Here is a 22,350-nt window from a genome sequence, read left to right as displayed (position 1 = left end):
CTCCTTTGCATGTTTCCCACTAATATTTGCAGCCTGATCATCAGCTGCTTTTTAAAAAACCAAAGACATAAAGATGGGCTTTCTTCCTTACTATGTGATCTTAGCTAATTGAAGTCCAAAGAAAGAGAAATGAGTTCTCAGGATGCAAAATATTTATTTTCAAGAAGCCCAACACGTTTTAACCTGTTCTTTATTCTAAGGCCTCCTTCAGGGGGTTGTTAAAAGGTAGTGTCTGCAGAATTTCCTCAAGCAAAATAATTGTCTCCTGTAGTAGTCTATGGTGACTGACATAATAGAGAAAAAGCTGAAATGCGTTGGGCTTCTTGCAAATAAATATTTTGCATCCTAAGAACTCATTTTTCTTCCTTCTGAGCTGTCTTGGATGCTTAACTTCTTTCATTTTTGGCTTAGCCAATTAAGGACACAATCCTATGCATGGTTAAACATCCTACAACTCTCATCATGGAAGTTGTAGGACTTCCACCTGTCCCCCCACCCTGCCTAAACATGCATACGATTGTGCCATAAGTGGTTCAAGCTGTCAGAATGCTGTCATCATGATGCTATATTTTTCAACTGATTCGTTGCATGATGTCATCATATTTTTATAAATGTTTTATATACATGAATTTGTATCTATTTTGATCTCTCTGTAAAATGCTTAGATTTTTTTTAAAAAATATGGAATAAATAATAAATCTTTATTAACAACAACAACAACATGTTTAGAATAAAAACAATACTTTTTGTTTTCAGGGTTCATTCAGGGTAAGGTATAAACAATACCTTACCCTGAATGGACCCTGAATATTTAACTAAAATGAAATAAAGTAAAATGTTTCCCTATGGCATCTTAGGCAATAGTGTTCTCTCTCTCTCTCTCTCTCTCTCTCTCTCTCTCTCTCTCTCTCTCTTGTCCTCTTTAATAAATAAAAATATTAAAGATTTGACACTGTTAGTAACCAAGTCATTTTACAACAGAGTACTGCTGAACAGCTACGGACGAGCAAAGATTTGAACTGGTAACAGTGGTGATCTGATAACACAATAAAAACAGATGATACCAAAGTTTTATATAGTAACAAGTCTTGAAGACAGACAGATGAAGGAGTGAAGTGATATAAACCCGACTGGCTACTCCACAGCATGCTCTCTCCCCTCCAAGAAGTGCAACTGAAACCTCCAAGGTAAAAGAAGCTGTTTACAAAAACCTAAATAAGATAGGGACAATAGCTCCAAGCGGACACACACTTCTTAAAATAAACAACACATTTTGGAGAAAGAGTCAAGTATATATCATGGAAACCACAGGGTGATAGGGTACTCTCTGTGTAGAAATAAATTCTGTGGAAATTTACATTTACATTGCCTAGGGACTTCACTGCGGTAAAATGCTTAATGCACATGCTACACTCGAACCAGGGGACTGAATGAGCACAGGGATAATTTTGAACTCTGGAGTTGTTCTTGTGAATCTACTGCAGACGTCTCCAATCTGCTGCCCTCCTAATGTTTTGGACTACAACTCCCAGCATCTTGGCTGTGGGATACTGGGACTTGTAGTCCAAGACGACAAGTGTGCACCAGTTTGAGAAAACTGATCTACTGAGATGGCTACAGGTTAAGCATGTGGCTAAGGACTTTACAGATGATTTGATCCTATCCCTGATTTACAATTTAAATGTCAGTGGTGGGGGAGTGGGGAGAGGAAAGGGAGGGAAGGCAGAGATAAGGGCATTTCATTCACTGCCACAGCAAGGAGGATCCACCAGTTGCCATATTGCTCCAGATGACCATGTCACCGCTACTGCTCTGAAGAAAGTCATAGAATCATAGAATAGTAAAGTTGGAAGGGTCCTATAAGGCCATCGAGTCCAGCCCCCTGTTCATTGCAGGAATCCACCTTAAAACATCCCTGACAGATGGTGGTCCAGCTGTCTCTTGAATGACTCTAGTGTGGGAGAACCCAAGACCAAGTCCTGGACCTGTGCTCCCTGCATGCCTCCCCCCCCCCCCCATTTCTTCTCTCTATCCACTTTTTCCACTACAGGCATAATAAAATGGTATATATGAGAAGCGAAATCCATGTTAATTACAGGTATGCCTTGGACTGGCAGTAGGAGAGGCCCTTCTGTCTCTACCCCAGGAATTATTTTGGGAGATCTCGTCAATCACAAACAGAATATGAGCCAGCATTGTGATGTGGCTGCAAAAAGGGCTACTGCAATTTTAGGTTGCATCAAGAGAAGTATAATTTCTGACTAATGGGGAGGAATAGTTCCACTCTGTTCTGTGCTGGTCAGACCTCACCTTGAATATTCTGTCCTCCAGTTCTGAACACCACACTCTAAGAAGGATTCAGATGAATTGGAATGAGTTCAGAGAAGGGCCACAAAGATAACCAGGGAACTAGATAACCAGAAGACTAGAATCTAAGTCCTATGACAAAAGATGAAGGAACTGGTTATGTTTAACCTTGAGAACAGTGATACAATAGCACTTTTCAAGTACCCTAAGGGCTATCACACAGAAGAAAGCCTGTTTTCTGTCATCCAAGACTGTAGGGCATGAAATAATGGGCTTAAATTACAGGAAGGCAGATTTCAGATGAACATCAGGATAAACTCCAAAACAGTCAGAGCAGTAAGAAAATGGAACTAACTGCCAAGGAAGGTGATAGAATGGAGGTAGTGACCTCTCTGTCATGGGAGATATTACAGCAGAGACTGACAGCTATCTGTCAGGGATGCTTTAAATTGGATTCCTGCTCTGAGAAAGCGGTTGGACACGATAGCCCAAATGGTCCCAGTCCAACTCGACTGATCATGGGGGTGGAGGGGAGAGCCATTGTGGCTTCTCCCCCTGCCCTGGTGGGGGCTGTGCATGTGCCCATCATTTACATAATTACCACCAGGGCAGGCTGGCATATTGTCCAAACTTGGTACGTAGCATATCAAGGGTGGCTCTGTACCCTTCCTACAACCCATGACTTGCGGTAAAGGTTACAGGGTGGGTATAAAGCCACTGCTGCAGTGCCACATGCTGGGTGCAGATGACACACTAACCTGCACTGCAGCACAGGTAATTATGTAAATGATGGGTGTGCGGCACAGCATCAGGGGGGTCCTTTAATCAGTAAGTGGCCTATGGGCATTGTCACTGGCACAGGCCTTATTGGTTGGGTTCAGCAATGCTTCTTTATTAATAGAAGTGCCATTCTGCCATGCCCGGCAAAGCCTAGGCATGGAGAGGCCTTTGCGTGTGGGGGAGAGGAATGAGATGTGCCTGCACTGTTTGGGCCACCGGGCTGGGAGGGGACTATTGAAGCTATAAAAGAGAGCTCAACCCTCCCAGCTTCCTCTGTGTTTGCATGGCTCCCTCCGTCCCTCCCTCCCTCCCTGTAGGCAGTATGAGCTTCCTGGTTGCCATTAGGGGGCCGAGTAGGAACTTTTTACTCATGTTCGGAATTGTTCATGAGTTTTTTTGCCTACTCCTCACTGCAAGACAGTGGGGGAGTATTAAATAGGTTGATTTGTCTGATTCTTAATTTGGTCACATTTGCTAATAGGCGGCTAGGTACGGGCATTCAGAGCGGGATTTGGGAATGGTGAGCATTCATAGGCACTGTTAGGGTGACTGGTAAGATCTGAGGGCTCCCAGCTTTGAGCCCCATGGCTTAGCTAGGGGGATAAGGCTTACCTTTGAGGTCAACCCTTCTCACCCACCCAGAGCCCTGCAGCCTGGGCTGGGGGTGACACCAGAAGGTCTCCCTACCCCACAAGGGGCAGGCCCATGGGAAAGACGAATGGCTCAGCGCCAATCCACGGGCCATGAATGGCTGGCCCAACTTAGAAGGGCCTGTAAACAGGCCATACTGGATGCCCAATAGGATTTCCACCTTTGCAGATCTTTAATAAATGTGGCCCTATTTAAATCCAACCGTACATGTCTTGTCTCGTTATTTATTGACCTCCGCACCGCAATAAAGGTAATTCTATAAGTGCAGAAATGCTTACCAATCATTTATGAGCTGCAATCATTTATGAGCTTTTATGAGCTGCAACACAAAATATCTATTTGCGTCTGAGCCACAATTTTCTGATTACAAGATGCGTTACAAAATTATGCTGCAGAGCAAGTATAGAACTCACCTGCTCGTCTTCTTAAAAGGAAACTACACTGGGTGTTCTAAAAATGAAAAGATGTGGATTTTGTTGCTTTAAGTAACTTACAGAAAGGCAAAATAGGACACATTCTGGATTCAGGTCAGAAAAGTTGCGAAAGGAAGCATGGATTTCAAGGGAAGCTCTGGAAAACTCTTTGAAAATGTAGGCTGTGTAAAATATGGTGGCTCAAGACATAGGATAGGTGGGTAATAAAACAAAATACTGAGTCCCATGCCCTGTCTGATGTCCTGGTTGTATATTAGCTTTCAGGAACAATTCGATGTGCCATCAATTACGTTAAAAGAATATGATCTGGGTCCAGCATGCCTTGTCAGCCTTCCCTTCAATTCCAAATAGCATTTTTCCAAGAGATAAACATCTGATAGAGCCCTTTGTCATTATAGCTTCACAATTGGGAAACTGTTTTCCCAATGAGGTCAGCCTTTCTTCAACTATGTCATCTTTTATAAGACAAGTGAATACCTTCCAATCTGGGCAGTCTTTTTGAGTCAGACATCTTATTTGTGTGGCTCCTGTTCTTTGATCTATTTCTTAGATTTCCTATTTAGATGAGCTTCTTGACAAGGGAGGCTAAGTTGGCTACCTGTCCGTTGTCATTTTGTCATCAGTCAAAGCATTGTTGTTGTTGTTGTTGTTATTTTGGTAGGCCTTTGGCATGTAAGCTGCTCTGCTTATAAATGGAATTTAACTGATTGTATGCATGCTATGTCCTTTATCATTGTGTTTTTAATTGTGTTTTTGATTGACATGTTTTTATGTTACGTTTTATCCAAAATTTTGTTTTAATCTGTGTTGTTTCCACCCGCTGTTGGGTGGGATATAAGTTTGATAAATAAATAAATAAATAAATGTAAACAGCTCTGCCTAGATGTAAAGTGAAAATAATGGAAAGATAATAAGAAGTTTTATTTTATATATTTGTTTCTTGCCTCCTTGGGGGACTACCCATGCCTAAAAAAAGAGCAGAGTTTAAAGGTTTTATAAAAATGAATACAAAGCAATTCCACAGATTTAACTTAAATTTTGATGTTGGTAATACAACCAGAATCTCTTCTGCAGAAGAATTGTCATTTATTTAATGAAAAGAATGAATTATTTAAAATTACAAGCCCTGAATCATTAAAATCACAAGCTGTGTATTATTCCCCAACTGCATTGTTTGACTAAGCCAAAGATAAACATATGTCCTTTATTAGACAATGATTAAGAATTGAAGATTCCTTATACTTAATTCATTAGCACACCTCCATATTTCTTCTTCTGTTTGTACTTTTAAATTAGAATCAATTACATGAAAGCTACTACAAACAATAGTCAAGAAAAAACCCTCAGACTTTCCCCTATTCATTTATCATTGATTTCATATAAGCCACTATTTGTCACAGGACATACAGTTAACCTTTCCTTGTCACAGGACATGTAGTTAAACATTATCTACAAGGGTAGTGCACAGAATTATTATTTTTTTGCTTCAGAACCTACCTAGTGAGTTCCTTCACCTCAGACCACTTCAGACAAATCCTGCTATAACTTCTAAAAATATAATATCTAAGTAGAATCAGAGAATCAGAGGAAATACGAAGGTACTGTGGGCCTGTTCAGAAGACACCTTACACTCTGCTGGTTAAGGCTTTTGGTTAAGCAGCAGGGTTTAAGGTGTCTTTTGTGATGTGTTTTGCTACACCCTGCTCACACACAAACTTCAGTTGGACCATCTGCAGCAGGGTTAGTGGATCTAACCATGGCTTAAAATGTTGTGTGCAACAGCATGGCTTGTGGTTAGTGCTAACCCCAGAGACCCACAGTTTCGCTAACCACAGAGCCTGAAGTGTCATCTGAACAGGCCCTATAGCTCCTTCTGAGGGTTGAACTGTGTCAAAATTTACAGTGTGTGTGGGAAGGCAGTTATGCAAGAAGTCTTTTAAAGTTTGAGGTGCTTTAAAAAAAAAGTCTGAGATGCCTGTAAGATTTTTATTTATTTATTTATTTATTTGCAAATTAGATGGAATTTTTAGGCACAGTACCTCATTTTGAGAGGATCAGATCAGCCAAGTTAGGCAAATAGCTGCTATGAACCTGTGGTAACAGCTGAAAATCATTCTTTACACCTCTGCCTTGGTTCCCAGAAGCTGCCTCAGGGGTCCCACATGCTTTACCACCTGCCTATTTTATCCTTGTTGGAGTGCACTTCATCGAAATCTGAAAGTGAATCCTTGTGTGTGGGTGTCTGTGTAGCACAGCCACACAACACCGAACACCGAGACAAGAGTCAGACAGATAGTAGACTATTAATCAGAGATATGCATACCTCCAAAGGTTTAATAGTGATTTTAAATCAATTGCTACTAGGGTGAGATTTGATGGAGAGGTGAAGGGAGGTGACTTATCTAATGACTAACAATCAAGTCAGACACAAAGAACACCAAAATAAGAATTAGGATGCAAGTATTCTGGACCTTCCTTACACCCAATTTCAATTTATTTTCTGTCAGTGTGGAAGATAGAGAACGGAAAGTCAACAGTGGCTGCACACACATTGAAGCATGCTGATCAAAGAGAGAGAAAAAAAAAGTTGTTGCATAATATTGACAAAAGGTGTTAAATTCATTATAAAATTTCCCCTATAAGTCAAAGGATGTCTCCCCACTTACAGAGGGGGGATATGGAAAGCCTGTTAGTTTCACATCATTGCTTTGCAGTATTTGCACGCAATTTTCCAAATTAATCAACACATTAATTTTAATTAATGGCTTTTGGAAACTCCCCACATCAGAAAGTGGACTGTGCAGTAAAAAGTAGGGAAGAGTAAACCCATCGTCGAATAATGAAATGGACATGACTCAATTATTGTTATTGCTACTATGACTATTTCTTCTTTTCAAGGAATCTGTTACTCAGTTTTATGTCAGTAGTGAACAAGCTATTAGAAATACGCTACATAATACCTTGAAGGTAATAATATTATTTACAGAATAATTTTAAAACAAAATCAACAACAACAACAAAACAAAAACAAGAATGAAGCGGACTCACATTCAGGGACAACACATTTTCTGTCAGAAACATTCAAGGTTTGAAATATAAAGAATTAAAGTGTGATAATACACAACACCAGGCCTGCATCATTTGTGGCCCAGCCATATAATATGGCCTTCTAAGTCAAGCATTTTTAATATTATTTGGCATTCAGGCAGCGAAACTAGGAGGTTTTGTCAAGCCTCTGGTGCTGCCACATTTGGCTAATAGGTTCACCTTTTATAGGACACCACACCAGTTGTGTAGGCTTGTGTGATACATTTATCATCAAACTCTAAACAGGAGAACTAAATGTGTCCTTCTTGTCATGATGCACAAGATTGCCTCCAGAAGCTGCCCAACCACAGGGTGAAAATATCTTAAAAGGCAGAACTTGACTTTCCTAAAGCATGAGCAGCAATTGTATGTATGTTTAAGAGTGTCCATGTGAAACACATGCACACAAACACTATGAGAGAGCAGGGTATGAGGAGAGAAAGAGAAAGGACAAAATCTTACATGCAGAGCAACAATTTATTTTCTTCATCAATCATAACAGATTAATCTCATTTTCACCATTCCTTGTCATTGATATGTTTTGCATTAATCATAACACTTCCACACTTTATGTTGCTTTGGGGATCAACATTTTCTTTATATTAAAAATGGCACCCTGCTACTGCAGGCCTTGTCAGAACAGCCAAGCTTGCATTTCATTGCAATTCTCCGGACTACAACCTAAGGAGAAATCTATCATTGCACTGTTTCTGTAAAGTCTTCAGTCATTTCAAGGAGACTTGCACAGGAATAGGGTTTTGTGGATTGAATGCCTATATCACAGTCACATGTGTGAGATAACTAGCCACAGCTGTTGCAAAAGGAGCATATTTAAATCTTGATGCATCTAACTGATACATTTATCCTGAGGGAGTTGTTTAGCAATCACTAAAATGAAAGAAAGAGAGCATATCTGAAAAATAAGAATTCACATAGAATGCTTGTTTATTCCCCAGATTATCACACACAAAGAGAAGCTTGAACATCACTCGTCATCTGATTTAGGCGGCAATTCTTACCTGGGAATAAGCCCCATTAAACTCATTTGTACTCAGACATAACTCCCAGGCATATATAGTATTGCAGTGTAAAAGGGATATTAAAATAGTTTATTAATACTTGTAAATCAGACAGTGTAAATTTGGTACACACAGAAACAGAAAATGGGGCATTTTTATTTTTCTTAATCAAAATCTGGTACATTAAGGCCTTTGCTAGACCTACTGGAAAGTCTGCGACGGAGGAGGGGAGAGCCCGCGATGCAAGTATTGTGGGATGTCGCCCTAGTCTACACATCAGGCGTGACAAGCTCTAGGAGAGACCCGTCGCATCCGCCATTTTTTTTAAAGGAACGAAGCACATGAAATCTCATATGCAAAGGTAAGGTGTTTTGTTTTGTTTTTTAAAAATTGGGTTTCCCCTCTTCCCCCACCCTGCCCCCGATGGGCGCAGTGCTCCTGGGGAGTGCTGCGCCCCGTGTGTGGCTCCCGGCTCCACATGAGTAATCGCACGGAGCCGGGAAAAGCCGCAAAAACAGGCCGCATGCTCACGGTCTTGGGCTCAGCCCGAGACCATGGGAAAAAGCGGGCCCAAAGGGGTAGGCTATATCCCAGGACCAGGCAGGGTTGATCCCTGCCTGAGCTCGGGATCTCCTGTGTGTCATCTGGACGCACAGGGGCGATCCCGGTTATCAGCCCGGGATATAGGCTGGTCTAGCAAAGGCCGTAGTCCAGTTCAAAATGGGATAGAATGAGAGAGGATGAAACGTTCACATTTGCATTGCAAAACAATCATCCCTACCCCTGACCCTGGAGTCACTGGAATAGGCAAAGTTTCCACAATGGCCATTGGGATTTCCGTATAAGAAGTTCTGGTGGCCAAAGAACCCTTTGAATTGAGCAGTCGTAAAGGTACAACAGAAGTTAATCCTGTTACATACATTTTAAATTCAATCTTGATGCAACTGTTTGCGTGATTACATCGAAATTCCTTTTTGTTGCTTGCAGTATTTTAACAAGTCTACAGCCATACTATCCTGAACGCACCTGATCCTATCTGATCTCAGAAGCTAAGCAGGTCTGCTTGGTACTTGGATGGGAGACCGCCTGGGAATACCGGGTGCTGTATTTTAACAATGATCTCATGCACTTGTGCACATTGATAAAACATCACAACAAAGCAATCTTTGATTGTACATCCATTTGTATCAAGATCCCTTTTGTGTGATGTACTGGTGTGCAGGAGTTAACAAGAACAAAGTAGGAAGAGAATTAGGGAAAACCTCTCATCTCCAACTAGAAATAATCTCTTCTTCATCAAATGTCTTAGAACATTTTTTAGCTTGCACAGGTGCACAAATCCACCTCCAGGTTAAATTCAATTCTTCTTTGCTAAAGATTCACCTCTTCTCTAAGTGATGATTATAAAAGACACAGACAACATGGCTCATTTCAAATAACTGCCTTAATATTTGGTAGAGATACAGCCAGTTATTATATATGTTTGCAGCTGACCTTGAGACACAATTGCTTCCTGAAAGAAATTCCTGCCATTGGAAGAAAGGTTATCATGAGACATACTAATGTGGATGAAAGAAATATCTGCCATTGGAAGAAGTGATATTATGGGACATACGAACATGCACACATGTGCTGGCCAGTAACATCAGCTGCTTTTGCAGGAGACAAGAATGTGTAAGAACATAGCAAGGGCAACACTGTGGCCCATTCTACACCTAAGGATTATCCCAGGAAAATGGAGGGATTGTCCTTGCCTGCTCCCAGGATCCCCTGTGTGTCATTTGGATGCACCGGGATGATCCCAGGAAAAAAGGCAGGTGTAGAAACGGCCTGTGTGGCAGGATGGAGACTGCATGAAAAATCAATGTGCCTGTGATATAACAGCAAGTTATTAAAATAGTTTTGGAACCACATGATAGTGGGATGGACTGCAGTATGAAAGTGGTATATAAAAGGCAGGAGCCACACCAAGCAGGATATTGCACTATGAAAGTGCTATATGGTCTGTGTCAATGGGCCCCAAAAGTTGTCAGTGCACTTCAATACTGCTATAAACCAGTAGTGTGGCTCCTGCCTTTTATATGGCACCTTCATACCACTTTCATACTGCAATATCCTGCTTGGTGTAGATGAGGCCACTATCTCCAAAATGTTTTATACTCTTAATTCCGTATGGGCTTTCAACCTGTAGACTTGGCCTATCAAAAATATATGAAGTGATTTTTGCTGTCACAGCATTTATCCCTCCCCTCCCCCCAGCCCAATACTGTCTTCAAGGTCTCTAGGCAAAGGTCTTTCACAGCCCTGCCACCAAATATACTTTGAACTGGAAATACAAGCCACTGAATCTCTCAACTTCTTCATGCAGAACACGTATTCTACACTACTGAGCTATGACCCCTACAATCCCTGTTATATCCCATGTTGCCACTTGAAGCTGCAATTCTATATACACATTGGCCGCATGTGGAACTTACTTGGGAGTAAACATGCACAGGATTGCACTGTCGGAGCTGCAAAATTTATCAAACACATTCTGGGCTGTGACTCATGCCCAACATGCCATATACAGCTTTGTGGCTATGCATCTGATAGGCCTTGGTTGTATTCTACAGTATATCTGATTATGTTTACATACAGTTCCATGAAAACAAGTATAATTGTTCGGTTTCTTTCTACTCCACTCTAACCCTACGCTACTCTAACTACTCATATTCCCCCATGCAATTCTTCAACTATCATTATAAGCCTCTCTTGGATATTCTTTGGACAACTGTATGTTATTTTATGCAAGCACCAGCTGAGTGAGCTTCACTTGTCCTTCACCTTCCGCTCATGCAGTAAGTGAAGGACAAGCAAAGCCAGATCCCTTGCCGAAGCGCCAACTGGAACAGTTCCAGATGGTACTTTGGTTGGAGACCCAATGATGTCGGAGGGGAGGGATTCAGCCCCCAGAGCTTATATGGTTCCACAGCCCCCCTTTTCTTTTATAGTAAACATATATCACTGTAATACAAGTACTGGGGAGGGGGGAGAGTTACGGGGCAGCCAGAGGGAGGTCAGAGGGACAGCTGCCCCGTTCCTACCTCCTCCCCAGTGCTCGGCCCAGCAGTGGTGACAACTCCGCATTGTTTCTCGCCTGCCCACGGGTCTCTACTTCCCTTGCTCGGCTTCGTCCATTTTCTTCTGCTGCCCCTTATGCCTGGAACGCTCTACCAGAACATTTGAGAACTACAAGCTCAACCACAGCTTTTAAAGCTCAGCTAAAAACTTTTCTTTTTCCTAAAGCTTTTAAAACTTGATTTTGTTCTGACTTTATACTGTTAGTTTTACCCTACCCAGTGCCTGTTTACCCTACCCTGTGCCTGTTTGCATTCTCTTCCCCTCCTTATTGTTTTATTATGTTTTTATTAGAATGTAAGCCTATGCGGCAGGGTCTTGCTATTTACTGTTTTTCTCTGTACAGCACCATGTACATTGATGGTGCTATATAAATAAATAAATAAATAAATAAATAATAATAATAATAATAATAAATAGGCATTGAATCATGAATGGAATGGGTCAAGTACAACAACAGAACACATTGGCCAGAATCAAAAAAAGCCTCATTTAATTTACCATTTCTTTCTCTTCATTGAAATGCTGAACCATGACATTAAAAAGTCAGTGTGGTATTCTAGGCTGCAGAGGAAGATTGAAAAGAGGAGCTGCGTTGATATTAAGCAAAACCACCAAATACATAAATGCAGAGATTTGCTTGCATGTTGGAGATTTAATGCCTTACTGGCATTCTCTGGAAGCAAATCTCAGTGGTTTCGTCTGAGTGCACTCCCACATAAGTATGTGTAGAGTTGCAAACTAAGGTTAGACTCCCAGTTCTCGCTGAGTTTCAAAGGTGATTGTGCTGTGATTACATTTGCTGCCTTTTCTGTGGCTCTTTATTGAACACAATACAAAATCTGTTCCTTTCACTCCGACTTGCTGATTTGGCCGTGCTTTTGTTCCTTTGGTTCGACACTTGGTTTCCTCAGCAGTTCAGTGGGAAATACGCACTTTTTAGTTTCCAATATATGTGAGGAAGGAGCCACAAAGCGGAACACTGACTGCACAGAGATTGCCAAGACATGCCAGTCAGCAACTCAGTGACCTACTTTTTATTAGAGTAATTACATTTCTGAAGATATGTCACTATTTTTCAGGAAAGCTGCACTTGTGAGGTGTCAGCAAACATGCCACTTATCATTAAAGATGTTTCTGCATGTTTATGGTCCCTTGGATGCTGTGAGGCTGGCAGCGTCACACAGCAGGCTATGACAACAATATTTAAAAGAAAAATGCTAACCAAAAAAAGGGAGGAAGCTTGTGCAGGAATATATTTTTGCTCAGAATGTATTTATTTTTTAACTTAGAATGGATAAGAAGAGTACTTCTTCATACAGCACATAGTTAAATTATAGAATTCACTACCACAAGATGTAGTGATGGCCACCAATTTGGATGGCTTTAAAGGGGATTGGATAAATTCCTGGAGGAGAAAGCTATCAATGGCTACTAGCCCTGATGGTTATGTGCTGCTTCCAGTATCTGAGGCAGAAAGCCTGTGTGCACCAGTTGCTGGGGAACATGGGTGGGAGGGTGCTGCTGCACCATGTCCTGCTTTGTTGGTCCCTAGTCAACAACTGGTTTGCTACTGTGAGAAAAGAGTGCTGGACTAGATGGACCCTTAGCCTGATCCAACATGACGCTTCTTACGTTCTTATGTTCAGTGTTGACATGAGGCAGTTTGAGCAAATCAGTAACGTATAACCAAACTTGCGTGTTTTCTTTAAATACTACTACTACTACTAAGGATTATGCCAGTAGCAATTACATATCTTGAAGACAGTGCTTAATTTGATCCACAATTCAGTGAAGTTCAGCTCTTGTGTATGTTTTAAATTCCAAGATTCAACAATGAAAGTGGCCAAGGTATAGTAGGACATTTTTTATTTTGTGTAATGTACAACCATCTCACCACTAATCTGAAAATCTACTCATAGGTTTGGGGGCGCAGTTTCAAAACTACTGTAAGAATAGACTCAAAAACAATGTAACATTGTAATAGCTTCTGCCAGTATACTCAGTTTAAAAATCACAGCCTTGGCGATCATTCAACTTAGAGAAAACGAAGGGCCATTCACACGAGACAAAAAAGGGTCCGCTACAAATGCCTCAACAGTGTACAAAGCCACTGCCATGTACAAAGCTAGGAGATGTTCACGTGAAGTGACATCTTTTCAAGGGGATTATACATGCATCCACTAGGGCTTTGCTAGTCCTGCCGGTATAAGCCGGCAGGGAGGCGGGGTGGCAGCGCGCTGACGTTAGCGCGCGCCGCCCAGGGTTCCACACTCAGGACGCGCAGGGACGACGGAAGCCCTGCAGGGTCCACCATTTTTTTTTTGTTTGTTTGTTTAAAGGGGCCGTGTGCGGCCCGAAGACTCCGGAGAAGGTAAGGGTTTTTTAAAAAACGGGGGGGGGGGGGAAGGATGGCAAGGGGGAGGGCGGGTGAGAGAGCGCCGTGCGCCACCGCCCGAGCAAGCAGGCGAGCACCGCTTGCCCGGGCAAGCGGCGCTCGCCTGCTTGCTCGGGCGGCGGCGCACGGCGCTCTCTCACCCGCCCTCCCCCCTTGCCATGCCCCCTTGCCATCCTTCCCCCTGCCCCTCTCTTTTCCCCCCCAGGCCGATGGGCACAGCGCTCGTATGAGCGCTGTGCCAGGTCCGTGGCTTTCTGCGGCTACTCGCGAGTAAGAGAGTAGCCGCAAAAAGCCACGGAAGTAGCTAGACGTTTCGCAGCTCCGGCCTGAGCTCCGGCTGCAAAAAAAGCGCGCCATAAGTGACTTTGCTTATGGCGCGTTAGAGGAGGCCTCAGTGCGGCCTGGGCCCGGATTCCCCTGTGCGTCATCTGGACTCACAGCAGGGAAACCGGGTCTCAAGGCGCGCTAAGGCCTCGTCTAGCAAAGCCCTGAGTTGCACAATCAATTCTTTGGAGCCATCATGCTTGCATATACTGAAATGGCTCTATAAGGGGGAAGGGATGATTTGAAAAGTTTACCCGCATTGAATGCCTCCCAGCCACAAGCTTAGTGATGACTCCATGCACTCTCAAGGCACTTCCCTGCAGATTATCTGCTAGAATGGCCACGATAATAACCTTGAACCACATCAAAACCCCAAAATATATATAGATCCAAGGAACTTTCTCTGAGGTGGCAAACAGTTTACAATTGTACCAATAACTAAAGGAGAAGGGAACAAAGAAGAAGCTGGTCCCATGCTTGATTCTACACTAGTTTATTCGCTTCTGCTTATAGAACAGTACAAAGGCATGATTGCAGTTATTGGATATAGCACATTTCTACTTAAGTCATTATGAGAATGCATAATGACTTAAGGATGTGTCATTCCATTACGCAAGACGGTCACAACAATACGTATGCCAACTACGGAAAGGATCAGGATAACCATCCTGACAGGTGATAGTTATTTATGTCAGCACTTCATTATGTCAAATTATTGTGGGGTATGCCAAGATGAAAAAGAAACTTGTCACAGTTTCGCACTTTTGGGATTTGCGAAAATATAAAATAGTTGCTTTGAATAATAACAGTGTTAACTGTATCGTCAACCAGCTGCATTTATAAAGGTTATAAAGGTTCATAGCACTCATGCTCAGTTACAAAGGTATGTTATCCAATAATATAGTGTTGCAAAAGTAGGCGAGTTATGGAGATTTCACATTCTTTCTGAACCACTCATCCATTAGCGATCACCACTTGACAGGTAAAAGAAAACAGGTCATTGTTCTACACATGGAAGACATTATTTCCAAACTACTTCTTATTTGAAAGTACTGAACTTTCTCCAGTCCTCCAAAATAGGATTCACTGCACTAAAATACGAATCACCCCAAATTTAGTATGAGCACATGAGCATAACTGATTGTTAAACATTCTACTTGGAGAGCAGCCAGTTTTCAGATTCTTCTAGGATCTTCCACAAGAGAAATACCTTTAATTATTTAGTGCCATCTCCAAGTAATAAGTCAACGCAAATGAGGAAAATGTTTCAGATATATTTTCAAAAGTTATGTACCACTCAGTGTTTCCTTGTGTGTGTGTGTGTGTGTGTGTGTGTGTGTATGTGTCTGTGTAGCCAAATTTTACACTGTATAATGTTCTGATGGAGAAATCTCTTAAAGAATAACACAGGTCTAGCACACTCACTGGTGGGCAAGTTAGCAATTACTCTGGGCAAGAACATGACTAGCAATTAGGGGTGTGCACGGACCCCCCACTCCGCTTCACTTTAAGATCTGCCATTTTCGGATCGGCCCGCTCCGCCCCGCCCCCACTCCGCCTGTGCCCACTCCGCTCTGCTCGGAACTCCGGATCGGAGCTCCGGTCCCCCCCCATAGGGGGGGGTTACCGGGCCCTACCGCCATCGCCGCCCATGCGGCGACGGTGGCAGAGCCCGGTAAGGAGGAGGGGGGGCCTTACCTGCCTCCGTCCATGGTCTGTCGCCGTCTTCAATTGAGCCCGTGGTTCCACCAGGAAGTCTGGGCCGCAAGTGCGGCCCAGACTTCCTGCTGGAACCACGGGCTCAATTGGAGATGCTGACGGACCGCGGACGGAGGCAGGTAAGGGAGAGGAGGGCGGGGGGGGGTTACCGGGCCCTGCCGCCATCACCGCCCATGCGGCGACGGCGGCAGAGCCCGGTAAGGGACCAAGGGGGAGGGGGCCTTACCTGCCTCCGTCCGCGGTCCGTCGCCGTCTTCAATTGAGCCCGCGGTTCCACCAGGAAGTCTGGGCCGCAAGTGCGGCCCAGACTTCCTGCTGGAACCGCGGGCTCAATTGGAGACACTGACGGACCGCGGACGGAGACAGGTAAGGGAGAGGAGGGCGGGGGGCATTACCGGGCCCTGCTGCTGTCGCCGCATGGGCGACAGCGACAGCGGCAGGGCCCGGTAAACCCCACTTACCTTTCCGGCGGAGCTCCGGATCGAGGCGAAGGATCCGCCTTCACCTCGATCCTCTTCGCCATGCTCCGCCGGCCCCCCAATCCTCTTCGCCTCCGCCTTAAGGGCAGGCGAAGCCCCCCGCTCCGCTACTGCTTCTCCGGTCCGATTAGAAGCGGAGCACATCCCTACTAGCAATCTACTTGGGCTCTTCATACAGCTGCCAAGTATTTCTATCTTCTTTTTACCTTAATGACTACTAGTCAGTTTTTTTCAATTGCAGACTGCCCATTGTCTGCTCAAGAAAAAGAGGAGGACGAGGAGTGCCATGCTGAGCCAGATCAAAGGCCTCTCTAGCTCAGTATTCTGATTTCCCACAGTGGTCAACCAGATGCTTCTCGGAACCCAAAAAGCAGAACTCAAGTAAAACAACAGTCTCAGAATATGAGTGCTCTAGCTCTCTCCGCTGCTTTATACCCGGCAACTAGTATTCACTTCAGAGGCATGTGTGACGTCTTGCCTTCACCCGTGCCACCCACAGGCTACTTGACAAGACTATCCACACCACTAGCACTCAGGATCTACTTCAATCCCCCCCACCCTGTGCTGATGATGCATGTGAGGGTTTAGGCCTACTGCTGCTGCTCCTGTCTTGCCTTTATACTTTTAGGCCCCACAGCTCCACAACCCGGCAACCCAACCCTCAGTTTCTCATTCTGCTGCCACCATTAACTGTTCTCTCCTCAGTCCCACTTCAATAGACCACAACAGTTGTTTGAAATTACTTGGAATTTATTAACATAAGTAAGTGTGTGTACATAAGCTTAATCGTTTCCTCGTTTGCAATGCATATAGTTACAAAGCTTCTAAGCATATTGGTTTCTGTCAGTTCTTTCTTAAAAGGTTCCACTATGGAATTCTACTATATATTCTCAACAATACGCCACACCAATCCTTCCTATCCAGTATCTGCTCTCACTGTCTTCATATAACCATCCACACTACTACTACAGAATCAGACACTTCTTCTCATATAATAATGCACTTCTTCCACAGAATCCTACACTTCTGTCATAGATCATACACCTTACTCTCATAGAATTATCCACTTCAGACTTAAAGCATACACCTTTATGTCTTCCTGTCAGCTCAGACTCTCTATATAGAGAGCTCCATTTCTCCAGCTCCTCCCACTCTTATACAACCAGCCAATCCAAGCACTCTCCCTCCATCATCCAATCAGCACTCAGGCATTCTTCTACTTTCTACTTACCCAATCCTGTAAGTACAAGTACATTGAGGCCTACTTATTTCCTGGAACTTTACGCATAATGTAAACAATAACTTTGCAATTATTTACATTTAATGCATATAAGGCAGCTGAACATCACAGCATGCTACTTCTGCTGCTGGAGGTGGGACATAGCATTCAGTAACCACTGACAGTCTTATCCTCCATGCCATCACCACATCTTGTGATAGTGAATTCCAGCACCAGAAATCCACATTCATCTTATTACTGATGTTCTGGTCTACTTCCATACGTATATTTCTATGGTTGAAAACGACGTGCTTTTCAGGCATTCCCTTCTTCATTGCAATTTTGAACTAACAGGCATCAAAACAGTTTGAAAAGAACTTTTGAAAAAAACACAATGAAAAATGAACAATACTTACAACCATACCATTTAGGGACACCCAGCAATCTTGCGGGAAATCCTGAAGCAATGGTACCAAGAACTGAAGGCAACCATCCCAGTGGCAAAGCAGTAGCATCATACCAATCAGGTTGAAGATTCGCACCACAGCACTCGCTAGATCATATGTCATGTGGAAAATCTGTAGGTAAAATGACAAAGAATATACATAGATCAAAACCAGGAACATTCAACTGAGTTGTCTCTTGAGTCATATGCAAGTGGAGTGATCATTTGCTGTGTAGAGCAGTTCAAACTGTTTTCTGGGCCCCTCATATATATACATACATACATACATACATACATTTAATTTATATCATGTATTTTTTCTTCTTGGAAGGAACCCAAAGCAGGGACTAGAACCCAGATCTCCCGACTTCCAATCCAAAACTCTAACCACTACACCACGTTAGTAAGACAGTGATAAGACAGAGAAAGACAACCTTTCTATAAAGACTGTGGAGTTTTGGTCAAGTTCTAAGCTTCATATTCAGTTCATTTGGGTGGATTTCAAGGTCCAGGAGTCCTGGACAGTGTCCATTCTTCAGAACTGTTTATTGGTGTGGAGAGGGTTCCTTGCATACAGGGCCAGCACTGTAGGCAGCCGCCTAGGGCACAGACATCAAAGGGGCACAGTACTGACCTTTAAGGGTCACAGTTTTATACAAATTAGCTGTTTTAAGAAAAAAACATAGTAAGTTCAAGTTTTGTGCTTTTTATTTTTTCTACAAAACATCTGTTCTTAAAATTTGAAATTGGCAAATTTTTGGGTGTGTGTGTATAAGTAGCTTGCCTTGCCTACGACGCAAAATAGTCTGCCCCTGCCCCTGCCTGCATACTCTAAAATATGGTGGAATGGAAGCTTCCAACTCAGGAATATAGGAAGCTGCCTTTCAATGAGTCAGACCACCTTTCCATCTAACTATGTCAACACTGACCGGCAGAGGCACTTCAGGCTTTCAAACAAGATTTTTTTTCCAGCCCTAGAGATGCCAGGTATTGCACCTGGGACCTTTTGCATGCAAAGCACGTGCTCTACCACCCAGGCACATAGCTTTGGAGGAAAGGTGATATATGAGAGCCAGTTTAGTATAGTGGTTAGAACATTGGACTGGGACTCTGGAGATCTGGGTTCTAGTCCCTCTTGGCCATGAAGCTCAGTGAGTGACTTTGGGCCAGTGACTGACTCTCAGCTTAACCTCCCTCACAGGGCTGTTATGAGGATTATATGAGAGGAGGAAAACTATGTGAACCACCTTGGCTCCTTGTGAGAGGGGGGAAAGGCAGGATATAAATGTAATGATATAAATAAATAAATAAATAAATAAAATGTTTTATTGTGTTTCCCCCCTTTCCTCCATGTGGATTGTATCTTCCTTACTCTACAATTTCTGACTGGAGATAAAATGCATATTGGTGCCATGTGGTTTGTCAAAATTTGCTGAGTCAGTGCATCAAAAACTTGTCCCCTTAAAAGGGGTGGAGCATGACCCAGGTGAGAGCGCTGATGCTGAATTCAGAACAATCAGCATTGTTCTTCTAAACTCTATAACATATTAAATACAATAGCAAAATGTTCTACTATGGTGAAATGTAATTATAGCAGCAGTCTCAAAATATATTTCACAAGCATTATTCTATCCTGTGAAGGTAATGGGTTTTCTATCAGAATTTGTGTGAATAGTTGCCCGTTGTGCAATCCAACCCTTCATGTGCACAGAGAAAAACGCTCTAGAAAAAGTTTCAAATAACTGAGGCCCAAGCTATGTGTGATGTTGGTCACAAAGCTCTGTCATTAAATGCAGGGGTGGGTGGGTGTGCCCGCAGACACCTTGTGGCAGAACATTTTAATATATATAATATATAATGATTGATACATACATATATACTTGGGATATATATCCAAGTTAATATATATAAAGTTTATATATATATGTTATTGTTTTGCTCCCTGCTACAAGTCCATTAAAAACAAACAAAAAACCAGCTATTTTTTTTCTATACATATTGGCCCCACACTAAGGGGATGAAGGATTAAACGCCACCTCTACTTAAGGGTTGAGCTACATGGCTAACGTCATGTGTTAAACCCATCTGTACAACAGCACACAGAAAGAGGTTAATACCTGGAATGGAAGCAGGTCAAACTAAAGCGAAGAAGTTCAAAGCTAAGAATGTGTGGCAGAACTCCTAGAACTGTAGGTGCCAAATCTTTTTTTATTAAAGGGTTCTGTCGAGACATTGGCTCTTTCTACACCTAAGGATTATCCCAGGCAAATGAAGGGATTGTCCCAGCCTGCTCCTGGGATCCCCTGTGTGTCATTTGGACATACAGGGATGATCCGGGAGGGGGGGAGGCAGGAGTAGAAACGGCCATAGATAAACCTGGCAATGTTCCAGAGACACTCACCAGCTACAAATCCTATTTAACTCAAAGTCAGACCCTGCAGGTGCTGAGCACCTTTAAAATCACGCCACTTGTGTACAAATCTATTGGTGAACGGTGGTATAGAGATGTTTTTTGATACATAGATTCTAAAATATGGGTTTAAGGGGCGATTATCATTTGGTTAAAGAAACCAACTCTGAACTGGTAAGTCTCTCATTTCCCTGAACCATTAGCAAATTATTCTCTGTACCTTAAAATGTAGTCATCAATGCCCTAACATTGCAAAACTAAAAATAATCTCAATATAACCAATTCTGTCATTAATAGCAGACTAAAATAATTTAATAAAAAGCACAATCTACAGTCTTGAATAGATGTTGCTCCCCATCAGAGGATTCTAGTGATGGTATAGTTGTCATAGTTATGTATAGCTCAACTCAGAAAATCCAATTAAACATTTTGGAACCCCCCTCCTCCAACAACAACAATAACAACTACTATAAATAAATAAATAAATGTTACATAAACTACAGAGTTCAGAAATCTGCTGTTAAATATCCACACTATCCCAGCTACACTGAAATACTGTAATATCCAGTTTATTTGTCTAAGGATTTTCAGTTCAATAAATTTAATTTAGTAAGAACCCACATTTGTTAAAAGTTTTTTTTTAAAAAAAAAACCAAACACCTAGAGCTGGCATTTAACTAATTGGTTTATATTCATTATCACTCTCATTTTTTCTTCAGTTATCAATTGTACCCCCATTTGCTGATAATATGTAAAATCTGGGAAAGCATGCTTTCTAACTAAGAACCCTTACTTTGTTCCTTACACCATCTTGGCTTTTCTTTAAAAAGAATGATATTGTATGCCCTTTATAACTTCTGGCTAAATACGTCCTTAGCAAGAGCATGGATCAGTAGCTCTGGTGGTGGTTATGAAAAGGCCCTCTGAAGTCAAAGAGGTTCATTACACGATTATCAGAGTTTTATTCACACTTGGCTAATGATCCCCTCTTTATTCCTAGGTATATATTAGGAAGCACATTGGTGCTTTTTCATGCCTAAAATACTTTGAACATTGCAAAGCTCACTCTGATCTTGAAGCTTAATTTGAAAAACGTATGCCTTTGCATTAGTAATGATTCTTAATGACACTGGATGGTGATTGTTTTATCTAAGTAAAATGTTTGTAGCTCCCACTAATTGGGAACAAATTTCCTTTGAAGACATTCCCTTAGCTACCTTTGACACTGTACCATGAAGATTAACTACATACCTGGAATAATAGTTTTTTAATAGAAGGTCTATTTACATTAATTGTCTTATGAAAACCACCCAGAGAGCTTCAGCTAGGGGGCAATATAGAAACACGATAAAATAAATATATAAATAACATTAATTAGTTTTGAAGAACCATAGCATTAGCATATATTGTAACTGAACATATGGAGCTGCCTTATACTAGCCCCTTTCAGAAGGGTGTTCAATGTATTAAGAAAAGAGAGAATCTTAAGGATTCTCCCTTATGTGCCTGCCCCTGCTTTGAGATCTTCTGGGGAAGCCCATCTTTCAGTCCCACTATCTTCACAGGCACACCTGGTGGGAACATGGGAGAGGGCCTTCTCGGTGGCTGCTCCAGTGCTTTGGAACTCTCTTCCTGGGAAAGCTAGACTGGCTCCCTCCTTGATGTGCTTTCAGAAGCAGGAAAAAACTTATTTGTTCTGGCAGGCCTTTGGAGAATAATCTGGTCCTCCATCTATGTTAAGGACTTGTAAAATTGTTGTGTATTTTAAACGTTTAATGTTTTAATATTGTAAATTTTCTTTTTAAAAAATGTACATTTCTTTTCCTAGGTTTTAAAATGTGTATGTTTTAAATTTTGTAAGGCTGCCTTGAGGCCCAGTATTGGGCAAAAGTCAGGATACAAATAAATATAACCATCATCATCATCATCATCATCATCATCATCTAACATGCTGGCCC

At 42.3% G+C, this 22,350-nt stretch overlaps 1 protein-coding gene and 1 pseudogene across 1 annotated transcript in view; one reads left to right on the top strand and one right to left on the bottom strand.

Annotated features, from left to right (window-relative positions):
* The window catches only part of HCN1 (hyperpolarization activated cyclic nucleotide gated potassium channel 1), a 243,205-nt gene that overhangs the window by 90,124 nt on the left and 130,731 nt on the right, over window positions 1–22,350 (bottom strand). Inside the window, exon 3 of the mRNA XM_063128088.1 lies at window positions 17,954–18,115. Within this exon, the coding sequence (XP_062984158.1) occupies window positions 17,954–18,115 (162 nt within the window). The remainder of the gene's footprint in view (window positions 1–17,953; window positions 18,116–22,350) is intronic.
* On the top strand, window positions 9,277–9,389 carry LOC134400965 (5S ribosomal RNA; annotated as a pseudogene).

This window comes from Elgaria multicarinata, chromosome 6 (genome assembly GCF_023053635.1).
Source record: "Elgaria multicarinata webbii isolate HBS135686 ecotype San Diego chromosome 6, rElgMul1.1.pri, whole genome shotgun sequence".
Classification (NCBI taxonomy): Eukaryota; Metazoa; Chordata; class Lepidosauria; order Squamata; family Anguidae; genus Elgaria; species Elgaria multicarinata.
The sequence above is the reverse complement of the archived record's forward strand: the minus strand, read 5'-3'. Positions and strand labels throughout refer to the sequence as shown.